Source organism: Petaurus breviceps, unplaced genomic scaffold (assembly GCF_028583685.1).
Source record: "Petaurus breviceps papuanus isolate PSGF00001 unplaced genomic scaffold, PetGlider_PUasm1.0 90865, whole genome shotgun sequence".
In the NCBI taxonomy this organism is placed as follows: domain Eukaryota; kingdom Metazoa; phylum Chordata; class Mammalia; order Diprotodontia; family Petauridae; genus Petaurus; species Petaurus breviceps.
Window position 1 is genome coordinate 4,601,570 of NW_027187367.1, and position 21,023 is coordinate 4,622,592.

The 21,023-nt window shown below is 47.1% G+C and overlaps 4 protein-coding genes across 8 annotated transcripts in view; 2 read left to right on the forward strand and 2 right to left on the reverse strand.

The window, feature by feature from the left end:
- Positions 1-287: 287 nt before the first annotated feature.
- On the reverse strand, positions 288-9,011 carry LOC138149997 (putative hydrolase DDAH2). 4 transcript variants are annotated; one of them, XM_069073303.1, is made up of 7 exons: positions 8,882-9,011; positions 7,587-7,936; positions 7,356-7,455; positions 7,173-7,246; positions 6,787-6,906; positions 6,384-6,533; positions 5,877-6,178 (listed from the first exon to the last, which is right to left on the reverse strand). In XM_069073303.1, exons 2-7 carry the CDS (start codon positions 7,884-7,886, stop codon positions 6,062-6,064), a joined length of 861 nt encoding a protein of 286 aa, XP_068929404.1. In that variant the 5' UTR covers positions 7,887-7,936; positions 8,882-9,011; the 3' UTR covers positions 5,877-6,061. The 4 variants fall into 4 exon arrangements, with proteins under 4 accessions (XP_068929408.1, XP_068929404.1, XP_068929407.1 ...); XM_069073306.1 differs by lacking the exon at positions 8,882-9,011 and adding an exon at positions 8,145-8,204; XM_069073305.1 differs by lacking the exon at positions 8,882-9,011 and adding an exon at positions 8,130-8,203.
- On the forward strand, positions 3,597-5,888 carry MPIG6B (megakaryocyte and platelet inhibitory receptor G6b). 2 transcript variants are annotated; one of them, XM_069073309.1, is made up of 5 exons: positions 3,597-3,777; positions 3,989-4,348; positions 4,603-4,693; positions 5,147-5,346; positions 5,525-5,888. In XM_069073309.1, exons 1-5 carry the CDS (start codon positions 3,720-3,722, stop codon positions 5,539-5,541), a joined length of 726 nt encoding a protein of 241 aa, XP_068929410.1. In that variant the 5' UTR covers positions 3,597-3,719; the 3' UTR covers positions 5,542-5,888. The 2 variants fall into 2 exon arrangements, with proteins under 2 accessions (XP_068929410.1, XP_068929409.1); XM_069073308.1 differs by having other exon boundaries at positions 3,626-3,777; positions 5,147-5,366.
- Positions 9,012-9,554: 543 nt separating the features above from the next.
- Positions 9,555-16,381, reverse strand: CLIC1 (chloride intracellular channel 1). The gene is made up of 6 exons (XM_069073311.1): positions 16,107-16,381; positions 13,244-13,353; positions 12,802-12,927; positions 12,536-12,642; positions 11,707-11,888; positions 9,555-9,944 (listed from the first exon to the last, which is right to left on the reverse strand). The coding sequence occupies exons 1-6, from the start codon at positions 16,143-16,145 to the stop codon at positions 9,783-9,785; spliced, it is 726 nt and encodes a 241-aa protein (XP_068929412.1). The 5' UTR covers positions 16,146-16,381; the 3' UTR covers positions 9,555-9,782.
- A 4,460-nt stretch (positions 16,382-20,841) lies between these two features.
- Positions 20,842-21,023, forward strand: part of MSH5 (mutS homolog 5) — an 18,372-nt gene continuing 18,190 nt past the window's right edge. The window contains 1 exon segment of the mRNA XM_069073263.1: positions 20,842-20,938. The gene's annotated coding sequence lies outside the window, so the exon portion shown is untranslated.

The following is a 21,023-nucleotide window of genomic DNA, read 5'->3' on the forward strand; positions in this document are numbered from 1 at the left end:
AAGGGAGTGGTATCTGTTGCCAGGGTTCAGGGAATCAGACCCTACAGAGAAGGACCATCACATCCCACCTGGAATTTATATTGAGGACTGTATAAGACTTCCCACATCAGGTCCAGACTTAAGTCTCCCTGCTGGAGAAAACTTGGTGGGGAAGAGACCTTGATAGATGAATGGAGGTAAGGGATAACCAGGAGGGGAGGTGAAGAAATTGGAAAGTGACAATTCTGGGAAATAGGGTAAGGTCAAGGAGATACTAGCATAGTAGAAAAAACAATGGACTGAATTCATTGATTCATGATGATGCCCATGATCCATTACAGCTCTAACATTTTACAGTTCCCTGACCATGGGAAATGATTGGGAGAAAACATATTAGAGGGGGAAAGAAGTCCAGAAAAAGGTCATTAATGGAACTACTTGAATAATAACATTTAAAGATGGAAAAGAGTTTGGAAATTACCTAGTCCTACCCTCTCACTTTTACAGAGAAAACTGAGACCCTGAGAATCCATGGTCCAAGGTCACACAGACGGTAAGTAGTAGAGAGCTAAGACTTCCAACTCCAAATTCAGTGCTATTTCCACAATACCAGAATACAGGGGAATACTCCAGAGGGAATGAGGAGACTAGGAGGCTAAGGACAGAATTAAGTGGGAAGATATGAGGGTGGGATCTGGGTCTAAACAAACTCTATTGAGTTTCAGTGTAGAAGCCAGAAGCCGAGGCCAGCAAAAGGAGTGAGGAGACTGAGACTCAGGAGTGGAGAAGGACGGGGTGCAAAGCTATTGCAGGAGTCTCTTCTGCAGCAAGTGGTATTGTAGGTTAATTCATTGGTCTTGTTGATGCCCTGTATACAGGGTTCCGTAGATGAACCACACCGATATTTGGAGTAAAGCCACATCTTACCTGGGGGAAGAAGGACACAGGATCAGCCAGAAGAGACCCTCATATTGCTCCCACTTTCCTCACCCTCTCTAACTCAGTCTCAAGATTGTGCTTTTCATTCTCCATTTCTCTGCTTTTTCTTCTCCTCTCCCTCCTGCTCTTTCCTTTTTATCTCTATCTAATTCTCTCTCTATTACCTACCTGAGTCTGGTATCAGCACCAATCTCAGCCTTTTCCTTTCCCCTTTATCATTCAGTTCTATCTCTACTCCCTTTCCCCCCTAAGGTGGGTCCTTTTTACCTAAGTAGACATCTGTGGTCAAACACTGATGTCCTTGATCCAGGAGACAGGATTTTCGATCCACACAGCCAACCACAGGGAACTTGTTGCAGGAGTGACAGCGAATGTCAGCTGGGAAGATAAGAGAGTTAAGAGAGGTTCCAGTTGGGAAACCAAACTCAAGTGCCTGAGGGCAATGGGAGGCTAAAGGAATGCAAGTTACCCAGGGAGCTCTACTGTAAACTCCTTATTCTGCCACCTCCAGTGAAGAGGAAGCTTACAAAAGATATTTGGAAAGTATTCTCCACAGGTGTGGGGCGGGGCTGTTGGTTTTGAAAAGATCTACACCTCATCCTTGTTAACATCAGTCCCCTTTCCATGCCTGCTTATTGGTTGAGTCACAAGAGAGGCAGTACTGCCAAAGAAAACAGAGACACCAAGGGAAGGAGAGACAGAATGAAGAGTTTCCATTAGAAAAAATGGAGCTGGAAGAAAAAATCTGGAAAATGAAAGGGGATGGGGGACCAAAACAGGAAGGGACCATGGGAGAAGATAGGGGAGTATGGATTTGGACAAGAGTTCATATTAGAAGAAAATGGAAGGATAGAAATTGGAGAAAGGAGAGAGGAGATAAGGAAGAATTGAAATGTGGGATACCATAAAGAAAAACCAGAAGAAACTGGGAAAGATCATTATGGAAAATAAAAGCTGCAAAAAAGACTCATAAATTGGGTCTGGGGGATGATTTTCCTCTGGGGACAGTCAAGGAAACTAACTGTGTCCTGCAGTTGCTAAGAGCAAAGGGGAGAACAGCTTGGCTTCAAATTCCTCATCCTGAACTCTTACCCTACAATCTGAAGAAGAGAATTGGTTGGAGAGAAAGAATCACCTTAAACAGTCCCACAAAACATTCCAGAAATGGAAGAGAGTGAATTCAGAAATCTCTGCCCAAGCTCTCATCCTCAGCTATTCAAGGCTTGTGTTAGCAAATTACCTAATTGACATTGGGTACTGGGAGTCTAATTCTTGGAGAGCCTGACTTAAATAGAAGCCTATTCACTCTCCCACCCAAACTAAATGCCCCACCCATAAAATGATTTGACTCAGGTATCCCCTCCACAGCAACTATAGTGATGTTTCCCAAAGAGGTTCTAGGACTCTTCTGGACGTGATTCAGAAGCTAAGAGCCACCTGAAAGGTCCCTTTAACTCCACTTTGGAGATGGAGTTGCCAAGCCCAAACCTAGGCTTTGGAAAAGGTGCAGGGGTGGATTCCTAAGGGGAGAGCAGGGACTACAGAAAAGAGTAAGGACTAGGAAAACTATACTTCTTGACCCTTAAAAAAGTGGATGCTGGCTCAGGATAAGTGGGAGAAAGGAGAGCAGCAAAGAAATAAAATGCTAAATACCTGAGAACTAGCACAAAGAAGGCACAAAGAATTGAAGAACTTAGTCTTTGAAGAATGAGAACTGGAGAAGGGAGGAAGAAGCTTTGAAAACACTAGGGAACCAAAATGAAATATCTCTAAGTCTCTGAGGGGAATGTTTACTGGAGAGTGGCCAGGAGAGCAAAGGGCTTTTGGAGGCCTGGATCCCTTGAACCCTGAGAAGAATGGTAGGAAAGGGGAATGGAAATCAAGGGCCCAAGAAACTCAATACCTAGATCCCTAAGTAGGAGCTAGGGATTGAGGGCAGAAGTCAGCTGAACCCCTGGGTTCCCTATAGAGCTCACCTGAAGCCCAGCAGACCAACACTGAGAGGCTGAGGAGTAAGAAGGTATTCATGGTCTGGTTGTTGGAGGTGACAGAAGAAGGAGATTTCCAAGGATCCAACTCTTGGAAGGGAGGAAGATATTTGGGATTTATAGCTATAAAGGCCCCTCCCCTTCTGACCCAAATGGCACCTCCTCAGTTTCATCTGATTGGGGACAGAGAGTATAGGGTGGAGAAAGGAAAGTTGAAGACTGAGGAAACCTCTGTCCCCCCAAAAAAGACTCTTGGGTCCCATTAATGGACAAAAGGAATCTATAGTTCAGGATAGCTTGTCCCCTCCCCACCCCCCCAAAAAATCATTTTACCTTCGAAAGAGAGAGGGGATTGTGACATCACCAAAACCCATTGTGATGTCATAGTTCCTGGGGCAGTATAGGCTTTGGAAAAACACCCAACTGGGTGTGGCTAACAGGTGGAGGAGTGAATACAGCCCAGCCCCTGCTCCCCCTCCCCTTGGGAGATGAGTACCAGCCCCCCCTGCTCCTGGTGGTCCTCTCTAGTCCTGGTGTGGATATCTGCCCTAATTTTCCCCATGTGGGAAACTAGGCCTAGGGTCTGGAGGGAGGGTTGAAAAGGCAGCACAGAGGGCTAAACCTGAGTGATGAATAAGAATGTTAGGCCACCAAAACTCCCTTTAGGATTTGGTATCCAGGCCACTTGATCCCTGCACAGTTTCCTTATCTGTACCCCCAACCCAGCATCTGCTGCCTCTCTCTAGCCAACTTCCCTCCGGTCTCTCTTGCTGATTCAGCTCCCCCATTCCTGTCCCCACCAGATGCCTGACCATGGTCCTAGCCCTGGGACTTTTGCTGCTGCTCTCAGGGACTGGAGGGAACTTGGGGGGTGAGCGAGGGTGGGGTAAGAAAGGTGGGAATGGGGAGGAAACAAAGACTGGAGGGGGTAGGGTCGTTCCCTGAATACCAGAAACAACCCAAGAATGGGGGAAGGGAGAGGAAGGGATGCCTGGATCCTCAAGGAAAGCCAGGTTTCGGGAGAAAGGCTAGTGGTAGAAGGTGAAACTGAGAATCCCACCTTCACCCCAACTCTTCCGCAGTTCTTTTGGAGGGACGTCCAGGAGATCGAGTGAATATCTCTTGCACCGGGGTCTCCCACGCGACCCGCTGGGCTTGGGCTCCTAGCTTCCCTGCCTGTGTGGGCTTGCTTAGAGGCCGCCGCCCTGTCTTCTGGGCCTCCGCCCCAGGAAATCTCACCCCAGCCTCCACCTCGCCCTTTGCCGGCCGCCTGCGTGCGGTGGACCCCAATGGCATCCAGAAGTTGGAGCTTCTCCTGGCTCGAGGAGACTCCGGTACCTTCTTCTGTACTGGAATTGGAGGTCGGCATGGCTCTGAGAGCCGTACCTCGCTCAAAGTGCTTGGGGACTTGGCTGCTTGTCGAACCCCCAGCCCCACCTCGGGTGAGTTGGGGAAAGGGTAACTACACTACAGTTTGTTGGGAGAACGATCTGATCCTCTCCAATGGGGTGAAAAAACTATTTCGGTTTTGTTTGGTTTTGTATTCCCTTCTCCTGGCACAGGATTAGGCACATAATAATTGATCAATGGATAGATGGAGATGGAAGTAGTCCTGATGTGTATTGGTTGGGAATTATAGAAGGGTTCCTTGTAAAGGGGAACTCTAAACGCCCCCTTTCGACTTTGCTCCCCTTAGGATCCTCATATCCTGTGTTCCTGTACCCTCTGCTGGGCATCGGATTGGTTTTAGGGCTGGCGGGGCTGGGGATGGCTTGGAGACTTCGCCAGTAAGTGCCAAGAACTAGAGTGGTGGACGAAAAGAATGGGAAAGGGTAGAACCTAGGGTGAAGAGCTCAAAAACTGAGGAGTGGAGTTATCCCAGTGTGAGAGTGAAACTGATTTCTGAAGAAACTGGAGTGGGGATGTGGAGAAAAGGGGAGGGGTCAAAATTTGAGAGCCGTTAGAGCTGTGTGCCAGAGGTTAATTAAAGCTTGGCTGGGGGTGGGGGAAGGGGCTGAGGAGTGAGCTCTATCAACCAAACAATAGACATTAAGTACCTACTGTGTGTTAGGCACGGAAATGACTGTGGTTTGGAGGAAGTGACAGGTTGGGTAGCAGGAGCCTGAATTTTTTCGATTTTGAGCGAGAAACTTAAGGAGATGACTGGGGTATGGGTTGGCTAAAGATAAGAATAAAAGGTTGGTCAGAGTCCCTAATTTCCCTTCCCTATCCTTTTCTAGGCTACCCCTTTCCAGGCCTGACAGAATCGTCCCAGGATTCGGTGAGAATAGCTCCTCTCCCCACCTCCACCACCTCCATTCTATGACTGGGCATATTCCCTCTCCCCATCTCTCAGCTCTGCCCCCGTCCCCTCCCACAAAAATTCCACCCGTGAACACCGAGATCGAGAGTCGATCGAAAGAGGAGCCCCGGGAAAGAGGTGACTTGGATGTAGAAAGGGTAAGGACTGGAGGGAGGTGTGAGCTTGGGGGGAAAAGTGGATGAAAGAGAATGTGAATAAAAAGGGCACATTGCTGGGGCCCAAAGGGGAGGTTAGTCCCAGACTATATGGTAGATCCCTGTTCTCCATCCTGTCCTTTTTTTCCATTTTTTCCCAGAGCCTTCTCTACGCTGATCTGGACCACATTCCCCTCAGAAACCCTGAATGGTTGCGCACCACTGTCCCCCAGGATGCCACCACCATCTATGCGGTAGTAGTTTGAGAAGGCCTTACTCCAACACGAAATGTGATACTCCCGACTTCCCTCCCACCTGCCACTCACTCCCAAAAAGTGATCAGAAGCTAATCCTGAATTCATCTTTGCCTAGGACACTTCCTGCTCCCTTACAGCTCTGGAAGATATGCCTGAATTCTAAACTCCTCCCTTTCTCAAAATTATAGGCCCACTCCAGCCCCTCCCCACATTGTTCCGCGTCACCCCATCTCCCCTAATCAGACACTACACACCGTGACGACTAAAAGGTTCGTTTCATTTTATTCTCGGGAAGACGATCTATTCCCCCTTCCCACGCTGTCCCACCCCAAACCCTGGTTCCTACCCCATACCTAGCTTCTTCTACTCATCATCCTACGGGTAAGCTAATCATCCCCTTTCTATTCTTCCTACTTTCCTGCTCCCACATTTGGGGATCTCTTAGCTGTGGGGGCGGGTGCTGAGGACGAGGCAAAGAGAGCTAAGCCCAGCCCCAGCCTTCTCTAGCTCAGAGCAGGATACAGGTACTAGAGTCACGTCAGGCAGTTTCTGCAGCACCTAAGGAAAAGAGGTGGGGTTCATTATAAGCCCCGCCCATCTCCCACGCCCCAAACCCAAAGCTCCCGCCCCGCAATGCCTAGCGATTCCAGAAATTCTGCCCCTCTACTTCGAGGCTTTGTGCCCTATTTCTGCTTATCCTCTTTCTCGCCCCCAAGAAATGCTCCCTTTATTTCGGGCTTCTGAAAGAATTCCACCTTCTCACCTCCTGGCTGTTGGGCAAGTCTCCACCCCCACGGTGCAGCAAGAATGGGGAAGCCCCAGGGATCCCCGGCCGCAGAAACAAGCAGTCTGCCGCGGCATCATCTGGGAGAGTCAGAGAGGCGTAGGGGTGATCAGTCAGCGCTGCCATAGCCTAGGGGGCAGAAGGAAAAAGAAAGGATTTCGAATCTGCTCCCCAAATTACAGGGTTTTCTGGCTCCTTCAAAGCCCAAGGAACAGATGGTTGGGGTTAAACTAAACTTATTTATTTTCCGCAATTTCATATTACACATACACACACACACTCACTCACACACGCCCATCCCAGGTCTTTCACTCATCCATCAGGCTCCTCCCCTTAACGCTCAAATCCCGCCCACCTGTTGCACACTGTCCCTCCTCCTCACCCTCACAGCTTTCTGGGCCGCTTCGCTGCTGCCAGCTACAACAGTGCGGGGGCCCCCCATCCCGCAGAGCCCTCGCAAATGAGAGGGGCCTGAGACTGGCACGGTGGAGACTGCAAAGTCCTGAGAAGACGGATACGGGTGGAAATGTGTTGGAAAGGCAGGACGATAAGAGGTGTCCTCCCCCCCGGAATCCTAAATAACACCTGCTCCCCTTGGTCTTCCCCACTGCTCCTCCCGATTCCACCTCTTCTCTAGTCTCGGCTCTTCTCGAGACGCTAGGTCCTTCCACTCCAGGAATCACCCACCACTCCCAGCTCTCCAGTTTGGGGGCCCTTGGCTCACAACCTTCTGAGCCCTTTGCTTAGGGACCAGTCAGCTCCCCTCACCCTGAATGTGTCGGCAACAATTTCAGCTCCTCGGTGGTTGGTCCATTTAGAGAGGCCGACGAAAAACTCACGGCCTGGAAGAGTTCAGAAAAGAAATCTGTCTCCCAGCCCCTTCTCCCCCAAACTGTGTTCTCCAGAGCACTGAAGCATACCGTCCTTCTTCCTGATCCCCCCAGGTCCCACCTGTGAACAGCACATCTGTCCCGTCTAATGTGGCATTATCGTCTTTGATCTCCACAATCCGAAGGCCCAGATCCTGTAGAGCTCTTTTGACCCCATCAACCTAGGGGCAGGGGAAGAGAACCTCAGTTTTAAGATACTGGTGTACTACTACTGCAACCCTGCTCTCCTAAAAACTCTAGACCTCAACTTCTCTTTCCCCCTTTTCCTATCCACTCCCTTTCCTGCACTCACTTCTGGTCGCCTGGCAGGACTCCAGGGTCGAGTGATGAGGGCTGTATCCCCATGTACCACAGCTGTGTCTCCTAGCAGGGGTCCAAGTGGCAGTTGCTCCTCAGGGGGCAATTCCAATAACTGAAGTCCCAAACGCTGCCTCAGTTTCCCTCCCAGCACCCCGTGCTCTCGCTGTGCCTTCGCCAAGTCCAGAGGTGGAAGACCAACTGCTACTCCTTCTCCCTCTTTGCCCAGACTTTCTGGGACCCCCCGGATCAGGGCATGGGTACAGCGGCCCAGCCCCTCCCCTGGGGTTCCCATCCCCTTGCAGTCTTGCTGTCTTGTCTTTATTCGTTTTTCTTTCACTTTACCTGCCAGAAGGGAGAGACAAGCAGTTGAGACAGACATGGAAGGGTAAGGGTTTAAGGATTCCTGGGTCTCCTGCCACCCCCTCCTGGTTTTCCATCTGTCATTTTAATTCCACTTTGAATCCGAAAGAGCCTGCACTGGGAAGAAAACTGGGACTCCTTCCCCTCTCATTACCCCCTCAAAAAAAAAACCAACCCAATAAACCAACACCTGTTGTCTCTTCAGCGACTCCGAACTACCACTCTCAACACCGCTCCCTGTTGCGTTCCCCCACCCACCCACCCCTACCCCCCTCCATTAGCCTCTCCCCGCCTGGTCACCGCTAGGATGCGCTCACTCCCTAAATATGAGACGAGTCCACCCCCTTAACCCTCCGTTATTCGTAGATGATGGGGGACTCCGCGGACAGATGCTTGGTACTCGGGGAAAGTATGGGCTGTTAGAGGGAGAAGGGAGAGGAAAGGCAGGAGATGAGTTGGATGCCTGGATCCTTAAGAGAAGGGAGAACTAGAGGAAGGAAAGGATAGATGGGAGACTATGGAGTTAATCTTCTACCCTGAGGGCCGGTCATGTAGCCCTTAGTGGACCCAGTATAAATCAGACCGAGTCCCAGGGGACTGGGAGAGGTCTGGAGTGAAACTAGAAGGGGCGGAGAAGGGGGGGGGGGTTAGTTTTAGACAATGATATTTAGTTACTCCCCTTGATCGCGACCCCCAATTAATTTTCTCTATAGAATCCTACCTTCCCAGGCCAGGGAATTTACGCGTTTGGCCTCCCCACCCGGCTCACTTTAAGGTCCCAAACATTAGATTCCTCTACTGCTCATTCCCCTCAAGACCCCAGATGTCCGCCCCCCGCCCGAGGACCAACGCTTTCCTCAATATCGCAAGCAGTCTGCACTTGCCCCCACCCCCCAGCCTCTGCTCGGCTAGCGTCAGGTCACTCACCGCTGGCTGCCTCACCCCGCCCCTTCCCCTTTCCGACCAGGGTTCGGGGGTTCCCTCCCCCCGGGTGCAGGGAGTGGGGGGAGGGGAATTCGAGTCTGTAGGCCTTGGGAGGGGCTGGGGCCCTAGATTGGGGTGAGGGTCCCCGGACAAGCGGAAGGGATCACTGGGAGCTGAGGGGTGGGGGCGCGGCAGACTGGCGGCTTCGGGGCATTGTCTGTTCGGGTACGGGCTGGACTCTGGGAGGCCACGCCCCTACCGCCCCTCTAGACCACACCCACTCCTCTGGGGCTTCCTTCGCTCCAGCCCGTAGCCACACCCCTTCCCTTCCAGGATTTCTCATACCCGCCCCCAGTAGTTCTCCCCAAATTCTTGAAGGTTGGGACAAATTACGCCTCCAGCCCCGGCCCCATCCCAGGCTTCAAGCTCCTACTTTGTCGACCACTCGACTGCAAATACAGCAGGAACAAGAGGAGAAATTGCCCCTCAGCCCCACCCCAAACTTTTGGTCGTCCTGGCTTTCACCTCAAAATACCCTTCTGGAACTCCAGGGTTCTGCTTCCCAGCACTCACAGATAAAAATCTGCACTCAGCTCCCTCGATACCTCAAATGCATCTGTCCTTTTCTACCAGACTCAGGCTTCCAGCTTCCCAATATCCAATATAAAAACATCACTATATTTTAACTGTTTTATTATTGAAATATTTTCATCCTATCCCTCTCAAAAAAACCCCACCCATTCTCCTCCCCATCTTGCCCCCCAACAACCTTCCCTGCCCTTCTGTACTTTATTTCAAAATGCTGTGCTCAGTGACCATCCTGAGATGTGTTCATTGGGCAGCCTTATCAAGCCATTTGTGAAAGAAGTAGCAGGGTAAAGGAAGAAAGAAGCTCTGTCCATGGCTACTGTAGGGCTTTGGCTACTAGCTCATAGGCCAGCTCTATCTCCTCAGCATCTGGACAGGTAGAAGCAAATTCTTCTCTGGCATAAGCATTGCGCAGGTATCTTTGCACCCCTCGAAACTCCTCTGGGATAGAAAATCCCCGATATTTTTTACATACAACCTAATGGGGAAAGAGAGAAGAGACACAAATACATTATTATTTGGTGCTCAGTATTGATGTTGGTGGTCTCTTGGAGGTCCATTGTGTGCCATGTTGATAAACTCTAAAACCTTCAGTATCCCTTACAGAATCAATTCCAAGTTCTTTGGCCTGAAATCTTAAGTTGCTATAACCTGACCCCAATCTCCATCTCAAATTTTCCACTAAAGCCTCCATCCATATCAAAGTAGTCCATTCATTATCCTGACTCTGCTTTTGCTCAAGTAATTTATTCTACTTCAAATGTCTTCCCTTCTTTCCCCCCTCCATTCTACTTAGCCAAATCCTACTCTTCATCTTCAAGGCCTTGTTAAAAGGCTTCACTATGAAATCTTTATCAGCCCAATTAAAGAGATATATTCCCTAAACTTCTCCATCACTAAATAACACTCATTTAGTACTAGTAAATTGCCTTAGATTGTTAGCTCACTGTGTAAATGTTCTATTTTCTCAACTAGATTGCTAGCTCTTTAATGGAAAAAAAAAACCCTTACCCCGTGTTTCATACATGAATTGTTGCCGCTTAACATATATTTGTTGCTTGACTTGAGTCTGGGCTTCTCTTTTAAGAAGGCCACCAATACATTTGAAGATTATCACAAAAAGGAATAAGTCATTCTTTATCTTCCACCAAGGAGAGGGGACTGATATTGCAATGGGAAGAATGCAGGTTAGACCTCAGATAGAAGTCTCCAGAAGGAAGAGATATCCCTCTCATCTGTTTGACAGAAGGTTAGTCCACAGGATGACCTCAATGGTAATCAAAGTGAGTATGTTTATTCAGTCTTTTTTTTTCTTTTGGAAGGGTAATTGGGGTTAAGTGACTTGCCCAAGGTCACACGGCTACTGTAGTAAGTGTTAAGTGTCTGAGGCTGGATTTGAACTCAAGTCCGCCAGACTCCAGGGCCAATGCTCTATTCACTGCACCACCTAGCCACCCCTTGTTTAGTCAGTCTTTTTTTTTTAATCAAATGCTTTATTAACTTCTAGTTTACATCATTCATTTCCAAAAGATTTTGAGTTACAAATTTTCTCCCCGTTTTTCCCCTACGAACCACCCCAAAACATCCCCTCCTCCAATCTGTTCTCTCCCATATCTTCTCCCACCCCCCTCCGACTTTCCAGTAGGGCACAGTGGATCTCTTTGCCCCAGTGCCTGTATGTCTTATTTCCCAGTTACTTGTTTAGTCAGTCTTAAACTCCTTAACCTTTTTTATGTCATAGACCCCTTTAGTAGATTGGACCCCTTCTCAAAAATGCTTTTAAGTGAATAAAGTAAAAAACAAAGGATTGCAAAGAAAAACAATTATATTAAAGTAGTATCAAAATATATAAAGATTTACAAAGCACTTTACATGTTATCTCATTCGATCCTCACAACGCTGTAAGGTAGGTGCTATTATCCCCATTTTACAGATGAGAAAACAGGCTTGAGAAGAAATTAAGACTTGCCTAGGGTCACCCAACTAAAAAGTGTCACAGACACTAAGGACTTCTGGGCTAAAGTCTGGGAAGCCAACTCAAGGGAGCAGAAACCAGAAAGGTTTCATCAAGGGACACTGGGTAGTATACCATTATCAGTTGTTTTGGAATGTGAGTCACCACTGAGGTGACACCCTGCAGGAGTAACCTGTGATAGGGGATGGTAGTTCTAGAAGACAGTTGTGTTGAGAGTTTACCAAACTAGCTACTTAGCTACTTCCTCCTTTCCCTGCCAACCTACCTGTACAATGTGGAGTTTGGGCAGTAGGTTGCAATCAGCCAATGTAAGCTCATCACCATCCAGAAACTTTCTGTGGGAGACACCTTCATCTTCTGCACTTGTCTCATCAATCTCTTCAGGAAGTGGTGATGTCAGATAGTTGTCAAGAACCTTCAGGGCTTTCAACAGCCCCTTCTCCAAGTCTATTGAAGAATTAGGACCAAAAATGGTAGGGAAAGTCTCACAGAAAAAATCAGGACAGAAAAGAATGTAGCCCAGGAGAAAAAAATGAGAGATTGCTAATCAGAAGAGGTCAGAAAGTAGTCCAGAGAATGAAGCAGTCAATTAATGGTCCAAATGCCTAATTATGGAATGAACCATTAAACATGAGATGGACCAGAACCAGAAATTGAACCAGAAAGCCTGGGATTTTTTTTTTTTGGAGGGCAATTGGGGTTGTGACTTGCCCAAGGTCACATGGCTAGTTTTTGTGTTAAGTGTCTGAGGCCGAATTTGAACTCAGGTCCTCCTGACTCCAGGGCCGGTGCTCTATTCACCTAGACGCCCCTGGGGAAACCATCATGGAGATCCAAAGAGTTCAACTAATGAAAATGGAGGAAAAGGCAGGGACCTATAAAATAGAGGAATTTTATAACACAAAGTTGGGGATAGAATGTAAATCAATTACTGCTTCCCTCACTTATAAACTATTAGCATTTTTTCCCTTATTCTATCTTCTGTTTCTCAGTTTCTGTTCTTCCCCAGCATCTAGGCCCTCCCAGTCCCTGATTTTGCCCACCCAGCTCCCACATTCCTACCAGGACCCAGGCCTCTGGCCCTTCAGACTTACTGGCATTGAGTGCTGGGTTTGAATTCTTGATGTAGGCAGAAAATTTGGCGAAGACATCTAGGCCAGCTGTGTTGGATTCTGGGTTCTTAGCTGCCAACTTGGGGTACCTGAGATCAGGTGGGAGATGGGGCAATAAGAAGGAGATCTTATGTAATACATGACAACCTAGAAGCTGCTCCCATCCCAGACATTTCAGATTCTCACTACTTTTCTTCTTATTCCCCTGATCCTTCTGTTCTTTCCCAACCAAGGTCCCCCATACATACCTAGGGGGACTCAGCACCTCCTCCAGAAACTCTTCAATCTTGTTAGTGTCTGTGTGTACTTCAGTGCCATACAGTAAAAATGGGAGTTGACCTCCAGGACACAACTTCTGTACTGTCTCTGTTCTCCTATAGTAGGAACCCAGGCATCAGGGGAATGGGGAGGTGGCTTGGGATTTCAGAAAGTCAGAAATTTAGGATGGGGAAGGAGCTAGAAAAGAGAACAAGAAGGGGGAAAGGTAAGGGGACTGGAGAGATAAAATCTGGAAAAGAGAGAAGGCTTGATAGTAGGAAGTAACCTCCTGGAGAGAAATTCAGTATAGCAAAGGGGTGGGGAGGTGGGCAAGTGTGAGGTATAAAGGAGGAAAAGAGTAGTGCTAGAGAAGGAATAAGAGAGGAAAAAAAGGGTGGGGTTGGGCAGGAGTGGGTAGAAGAAGGCTCTCACCTCTTGGTGTCTACAGTGGTGACATTGAAGGTAACACCCTTAAGCCAGAGTACCATGAAAAGTCTTTGGGAGAAGGGGCAGTTCCCAATCTTGGCACCATCACTTCCAGCCTGAAATGTACCCCCCCACCAAAGTCAGAAAGGGCTTCTTTAGAAGAGCCAGGAAAAGGCACACATAGTTCAAGGTGTGTATGAGGGACATTCTTTGATATTACCTTTAATAAATATTAATGCCAGAAAAGTCTGTTCTCAGTACTTAGGAATTTTATGATAAGTTGTTATATATGTTATAGTAAAGCCTCAAAACCTCTGGTAGATAGTCATGAGGAAGGGAGGCAGATGTCAAGGTGACATTTTCAAACATTTCCTGCCATCACAAATATTACAGCTGGAAGAAACTTTAAAGATCATTTAGTCCCACCCCTTTGTTTTAAAGACAAAGAAACTGAGGGGAAATGACCTGTCCAAGGTCATAGAGCTAGAAAGTACCAGAGTTGGGATGAACCCAAGTCTTCTGATTCCAGAATCAGAGTCCAGTAATCTTTCCACCTTACCATGCTTTTTTTTCACCCCAATATAAATACTGTGTTTCATTTCTGCCCCTGACTTTGCTTAACATGTTTCTCCCCCAACTCAACTGCCCTCTGTCCAAAGACTCCATAACCCCCTATCCTAACATTACCAAACTCTCCAAAGCAGTCCCCTTGGCTATTTCTGGGGAAGGAGCCAGGCTGAACCCAGGATTGGGGGAGTACTATTTCAGGGAGAACACTTAGTTCCTGAATAAAACTTGGGACCTGGAAGGGGTAACAGTCAGAATTACTGGGGTTGGGAGAAGAACTGGAAAGGTGAGCACTGGGTTCCATATACAATGAAGGGGGTGAGGACTGTTTTATAAGAAGCTTGTAGGGCTGGTAGTCTTGATCCTGAAGGAAGCAGAGGATGGGAAAAAGGGAGCTGGAACTTGGTGCCCAGGGCCTAAGTGTTTTCTCAAACTCTTCTACTACCATCTATGCAGCTGGGTGTGGAAGGAGAATTCCCAGTTCTGCCCAGGGATGTGTGAATGTAGAGGGGCCACCAAAAGGGGCAGCACCCTCTGATTGGCAAGTGGTGACCTCATCCCCCTGGGGACACCTCCCCCTCCCCACTTGACTGAGGGTGATTCATTTCTCTGTGTCTCCGGTCTGAGCCCACTTCCTTCCTGGAGGTGAGGGAAAATGGCATAGTTTCCGAGGCCCTGGTGGCTTAAGACTTGTGTATGGTCCTTCTCTTTCATTAAAGACTACATGTCTTTTTTTTAAGCACCACATAGGATACCTTATTCTCCAGATCTTCCCTGCCAGGGGACATCTAGGCCCCTAGCTTCCTCCTTAGTAATTTCAACTAGATCTTGGGCTAAAAATAGCCCCTGAGGCTGGTATGAGAGTAGGGAGGTAAGGACCACGCCTAAAGCAGCACTTCACTCTTCACTTGGGGGTGAATGAGAGGAAAGGCTCAGAAACCAAGTCACAGACAATGAAAGGGGGGGAGGGTGAGGCAAAGACAAAGAGAGAAAGAAAAGAGATGGTGGGAGGGAGAAAAGAGAAGAAATGTAAGAAGCCAAAGGAAAGGAAAAAAAAAGGAAAGAGATAAGTCACCTGCAAGAAGCTGAAAAATGAGAGGGGGTGGGGAATCGGAGCAGAAAAAAGAGACTGGCTGAAACTGGGGGAAAAGAGGAAGCAGAAAAGAGAAGGCCAGACAGGACAGGGAGTGACACAGAAACATGACAGAGAGAAGCTGAGGAGAGAGAGTAGGGGAGACATCCCCCCCACCAAGGTAGGGTGGACGGGGAGACAGAGCAGAGGAAGAGGGGTAATGAGGAGGGAGATAGATGACTAAGGGAAATAGCCCAAATTCTAGTCCTCACTTAGACACCTAAACCTTGGGTTCTATGGGGGAAAAGTTTTCTTAGATTCCTAAACCTCTAATTGATCACTTCACAAGGAAAGGGGAAAACAATGTAAGTGAAGTTCCTTCTGATCTTCACTTCATCTATAACCCTCATTTTTACTGCCCTATAGCTCAACCCCTCCCTATCCCTCCACAGGATGATTCCCCTAAATTCTCCAGCAGTCTTATCACCCCTTTCCCTTCACTCCTCAATTCCCAGAACTGCTGTCATCTCTCAGTGGGTTATCCATTTCTCCTTTTCATTTCTCCCAGATTTTTCCCCTCCCCAAGCTTATCTCCTATCAATCCCTCTTCTCCCCTCAGCCTGATTCTCCTTTTCTACATCCTTTCCCAAGCCTAGAGTCCCTTCCTTTTTCCTTCCCTTGTGCCACCACTTTTTTCCTTCTTTCTACCCATCCCATACCTCACTCTTGCACTCCCACCCCCCACCTCCATCCCCCTAACCCCTTATATCTTTTCTAACCTCTAACCTTGGGGGACTATGGGGACAGGGAAGGAATTCCTCTCCATACTGCTGAAAGTTCTCTTCCCTGCCCTCCCAAGCCACAGTCACCCCATATAGCACCTCTTTCCTCGGAGCCCAGATTTGCTCTACACCTCCCATCATCCTGGCTTTCCCAACTCTCCTTCACTCTCATGCTTTCCCTTTCTCACGCGTCTGAAAATCTCTACTTTTACAAACTTTTTGTTGTTGTTGAAGAGGCAGAGAGCCTCAAGACTCCGGGTGCCACTTTCCATTCGCCACCCCACCCCTCAAAAAACCCAGCCCCTGAGGCTCCCTGCCCGGATGCGAGCCCAGACAAGGACTGGAAAGAAAAGAGGGTAAAGGACCTGGGTAGGGAGAGTCCAAAGGAATGGGAAAGGGCAAAGTTGAATTCCTTGATGTGTGTGTAAGGGATAGAAAGTGTTCTTACCTTGACGAACAACTCGACTTGTGCCTGTTCTTCAGCCATGGCTGCAACTGGGACCAGGAAGCAGCAGGCGCTGGGGGAACTGGGAGGGGCCGGGGTTGGAGGGAAGGTGGGTTGTGAAGCTTGGGGAGTTTTTCCCCCAAATGTCGTGGGACTCCCCCTCTTAGCTCACCAGGAAGGACACATACCCACACACAAACACAAACACAAATACACACTTAGAAACACCAGCTAGGTCCAGATCTTCCTCCACACCCCCACCCCCATTCACCCCCAGCTCCTCCTCTACCTTTTCCCCCGCCCAGCCTAGAGCTAAGAGCTGATGACTCACCAACGAACCCCGCCCAGGAGAAGAGGGGAGGATTCCTGGGTCCTGTAAATGGGGAGTCAGGGGAAGCAAGCTCCCAGAGAGGGTCCTGGTTGGGGGAAAGAGGGAGTGGAACTATGTACTTGGAGCCCCTTCGATCCCCTGACCTCAGCCCTAGACCCCCGTCTTCTTGTCTCATTTCTGTGATTGTTGAAAAGGAGAAAATCCCTATTTTTCCCTACTCCATACATGTAACCTGACACCTTGAATTAGGGAGTCTTGGAGAACCAGGGTAGGGGTGTTTTAGGAAGCGAAAGTGGAGCTTCTTTCCACCATAACCCTACACCTGTCTCTTCCGAGGTGGCTGGAATTGTAGTCTGGGTCATAGAAGTTAGAACGAGATACGGGGATTGGGTGGGGAGTAGGTTGGCAGAAAGGCAAATTGTGCTGGGTGTGATGGAAACAATCGGTCCTGTGTGTGGAGGGGATCAGGAAATTGGGCCAAGGAGCCCGCCATCCAAAAGAAAAGATCCCCTCAGAATTCTCATCTTCTCCATTCCTTCTCAAACCACTGATCCCTAGTGTTGACTGTTGCCCAGGGAGAAAGGATGATGAAATGGGTATGGCATATAATTCCTTGAGTTATAAAAACGTACCTGAACCCTGAGGTTTGCTTTACTAGTCCCATGTTGGGTTAAAGCAAAAATCATACAGATAAAGTGAGAAAAGTTAACAATGAAGAACTTCAGAGAGACTTCTTTCCATTAACCTACACTAATACGGTACTTAGGGGTACCTTAGCGGTGGGAGGGTGATGGTTAAGTTTTCATCCTCCTGAAATTCAATATTTCATAGAGTTTCCTCAGAACCTGTCTTCCCTTCTGCCATCCCAGGATCCCAGATCTTGGACTCCCCATCTCCACTGCTACTTTCCTAGTATTAACCCTGTCATTCCATTTCTCTTCATCAACCAAAACCTCTACTTCCAAAGTGGAGAGGCTCACTCCTGGGAGGAAGACAAAGGGTCAGAAGAAGCAGAAGCAGAGGAAACCTCAAAGACAAGGAAAAATGAGGATGTACCACGAAAGAAACTAACAGTTGGTGGCTTCCTCTCTGGTTTAAAGATGTCCTTCCCCTGTTCTCCCTATGCCTGGAGAGCACTAGTACACTTTCACCAGCTAGAGAGAATGTGTCCCTGGATCGGAATGTTCTAAACTAGAGGCACAAAGACCAACCAAACTGCTGTAGAGTGTGTTTTAGGCTGCTTGTGGATGATTCCCAAAGCTTGCACTTCTTTCCCATGAAGAAGGTGGAATCAGGTTTTCTTTACACATAAGTATTTGGCCTCAAATAGATGACCCCTGTTAGGGGCAATGAGGGAGTGGCAAAGGAATGGGGTGCCATATTGGGCTAAAACAGGTCCAGCAGCCTCTTTCATCTCCCTCTCCCCATTCCAGCCTCCCCCACCTCCAACTAGCAAAGCAGCTTCAGCTGTCTGTATCATCAATATTGTCTTTGGCCTTCAGCCCTGGACTACTAAACTTCTCCCTAATTCTCAAGCAACTGCCACCCTTTCCTTGGGACATCCATCCAAGTCCCATGAATTTGAGAGTAGGGGGCTTCACCTCTGAATTATGCCATCAGAGACAAATCCCATTTCCCACCTTTATGGAATCATTTCTTCCCCTTGTTCCCATTTCCTTTTTTCCTTATTTCTCCTCTATCTCTCTTTGCCTCTATGTCTATCTCTCTGTTTGTCATTTCTCTCTGTGTCTCTGTTTCTGTCTTTTCTCCATCTCAGTCACACACACAGACACCCAGACACACCCCTTGAGCATACATTCGAAAAAATTATCTTCCTTTTCCTTCCCTAATTTTCTCCCAGTTTCTACTCCTTTACCTCTTCTTACCTTTCTGTAACTCAGCACTACTTTCTGTAAACCCATCCTCAATCTATCCTCACCTTGATCTGAATTAATCTGCCAAGGTGTGGCCCTCTGCCCTTCCCCTGATTTGACACTCCCTAGCTCCGGTGCCCTCCCACGTGTTTCCACATTGTTATTATTGCTCCATAACTCACCCAGGGTAACCATTAACCCAAGTCTCCTCACTCCCACCCCTCTCCTGCAAGAGAATTTTCCAACCACTTGTCTTTTCCCTTACTCATGCCAAGTTACCCAAATCCTCACACTCTCCCTAATTCCCATCCCTTCCTTCAGGGTTCATTTCTGTCAACTATTCTTTTTAAAATTAATTTTTATTAGTATCTTTTGTTTTTACATCACCAAAGTTTCTCACAGTATCCCTTACCACCCCCCTTCCAGAAAGCTATCTCATGAAACAAATAATATTTTTGAAATAAAGAGGAGGAAGAGACCAAAAAAAAAAAAATCAGCAAAACTGACAATACAGTGAAAAGATATGAAAACATATTCTTGTTTTTTATAATTTTGCAACATTCACTTTTGAGTGTTTTTTTTTTCTATTTATATTGTAGTCATTATGTATACTGTTTTTTCGGCTCTGCTTACTTCACTCTTCATCAGATCATCCAGTCTTTTGACCTTCTTCCAAATGACATAACAGAAAAGAGGAGGGGACTTTGGCAAGTGTGTAACCAGAAGTGTGCTGATACATATTTAACAACCAACTCTCAAAAATGCACTATGTATAATCTGCATTTTGAACATTTTTTCCATCGCTTTCTTAAGTCTACACAGTCAACAATATGATGAAGCAATAAATTTAAATCAATAATTAAAAGAATAAATCAAAACAAAAGATTTGTATTATTTGCAAATTTCTATGGTATAAAATGCTCACACTAAAAATTAGTAATCAGTTCTTTCCAGCACAGTCTAGCTCCAGCACACTACTGTATCCCACTCAGTAGGGTAGGCATTTTGAGAAGGAGTATCTGGGAGGAGTGGAAGGTGTCTTCCTGGGGGAATGGAGAAGTGACCCCATTTGTTGTGGGGCATGTGCTCTGTATTGGAAAGGGACATTATGTGAGTGGCAAAAAATAGGGGACTTGAAGCAAACACTTATCTTTATAACTTGTCTCACCTTATCTGTCAGAGGGAGATAATCTTACTTTTGGAATGTTTTTGAAATTTAACTGTCATCTATAAAAAACAGGCTTGACTCTTAATCAGAGAAAATGCTTTCCCTTCCCTTCTTCAAGGAGTTTGGGAATATTGCCCACAGCATCAGACTTGATTGGGGAGTTAGTTTTGCTGAACTGCTTTTTAAAAAAAATATTTCTTTGAAGTTAAATGAAAGAAGAAATTAAATTTCTACTTTGTTATAAGGGATGATTCTCGGAAAAAAGGAGAGGTACATATTTGGACATGATAATAAAAAAATGGCAAACTTATTTCTAAAGTAAAATTAATATTCTATAGCAAAAAGACTAAAATCATATGCTCTTTTTTGTTTTTATTATTGTCCTTTATTTTTATTCCATTGTGTTTATTTTTTAAACTAAGAAGCATTTTTTTTCTCCTTCCCCCTTAGGAAAAATAAAAACCTTGTAACAAATATACTTAGTCAAGCAAAAAAAATTCCCAGATCCAAAAATGTATATCTCATTCTGAGCATCTTGAGTCTATCACCTCTTTGTCAAGAGGCAGGGGATTCCTTCACATGCTTCATCACTGATGCTCTGAAATTGAAGTTAGTCACTGCTTTGATCAAAGTTGTCTTTCAAAGTTGTTTCTTTTTATAGTATTGCCCATTTATAGATCGTTCTCCTGGTTCTGCTCATTTCACTCTGCATAAATTCATATAACTCTTGTCAGTTTTCTCTCAAATCATCCCTTTCACCATTTCTTATGGAACAATTCACACACCATAATTTGCTCAGCCATCCCCCGATTGATGGGCACCCCCTTAGTTCATAGTTCTTTGCCAACACAAGTATTTTTTGCATATAAAATCCTTTTCTTCTTTATTTGATCTCTTTGAGGCACAGGCCTTATATTGGTATTGGCTGGGTCAAAGGGTATGCACAGTTTAGTGATTTGGGGGGCATAAAACGGCATACACCTTTTACTTTTTAGGTCAGATGAACAGATTTTAAAATAAACGCCGGAATTTTATTTTATTCACTCACCCACTCACTTATTCACTCATACATTAATTTATTAGTTAATTGATAGATATTGTTTATTTGCCACATAGGTTCTTCCTCCCTTCCCAGGGGCCTCTGTCCCTTTAAGAATCTCCCTTGCCCTCCGCAGCTCTCCCCGCACGTCCTTCAGACCAACTCCGAGGTACTCCCCTCCCCCACCCCAACTCGAAAAGGCGGGAAGTTCGAAAACAGAACCCAACCCCCGAATGCGGATCCGCCAATCAGCTTTCTGATTTGGGTTACGCGCCTCTGTCTCCTTGTCTAGGAAGAAGAGGCCGACCCCCTCCCACCCCGTCCTGAGTCCAGAGAGCTTCCGGCCAGACTCACCCCCACCCCCTGGCACTTCCCTCGTGAACCGGAGCTGCGCGTGCGCAGTGGACTCCATCGGTGGAGGGGGTGTGTGTGTGTGGAGGGGGTGTGTGTGCGGAGGGGGGGTGTGTGGGGAGGGGGTGTGTGTGGGGAGGGGGTGTGTGTGGGGGGG

Bases quoted from the DNA above. Each gene is read 5' to 3' on its own strand.
- MPIG6B (XM_069073308.1), top strand. From the start codon at position 3,720: ATGGTCCTAGCCCTGGGACTTTTGCTGCTGCTCTCAGGGACTGGAGGG. The intron at 3,778-3,988 runs GTGAGCGAGGGT...ACTCTTCCGCAG, and splicing joins GACTGGAGGGAACTTGGGGG to TTCTTTTGGAGGGACGTCCA. The intron at 4,349-4,602 runs GTGAGTTGGGGA...TGCTCCCCTTAG, and splicing joins AACCCCCAGCCCCACCTCGG to GATCCTCATATCCTGTGTTC.
- LOC138149997 (XM_069073303.1), bottom strand. From the start codon at position 7,886: ATGGGAACCCCAGGGGAGGGGCTGGGCCGCTGTACCCATGCCCTGATC. The intron at 7,247-7,355 runs GTGGGACCTGGG...GAACTCTTCCAG, and splicing joins GACAGATGTGCTGTTCACAG to GCCGTGAGTTTTTCGTCGGC. The intron at 6,534-6,786 runs GTGAGGAGGAGG...TCTGCCCCCTAG, and splicing joins CGGCCCAGAAAGCTGTGAGG to GCTATGGCAGCGCTGACTGA.
- CLIC1 (XM_069073311.1), bottom strand. From the start codon at position 16,145: ATGGCTGAAGAACAGGCACAAGTCGAGTTGTTCGTCAAG. The intron at 13,354-16,106 runs GTAAGAACACTT...GGTACATTTCAG, and splicing joins AAGTCGAGTTGTTCGTCAAG to GCTGGAAGTGATGGTGCCAA. The intron at 12,643-12,801 runs GTATGTATGGGG...ACCTGATCTCAG, and splicing joins GAGGTGCTGAGTCCCCCTAG to GTACCCCAAGTTGGCAGCTA.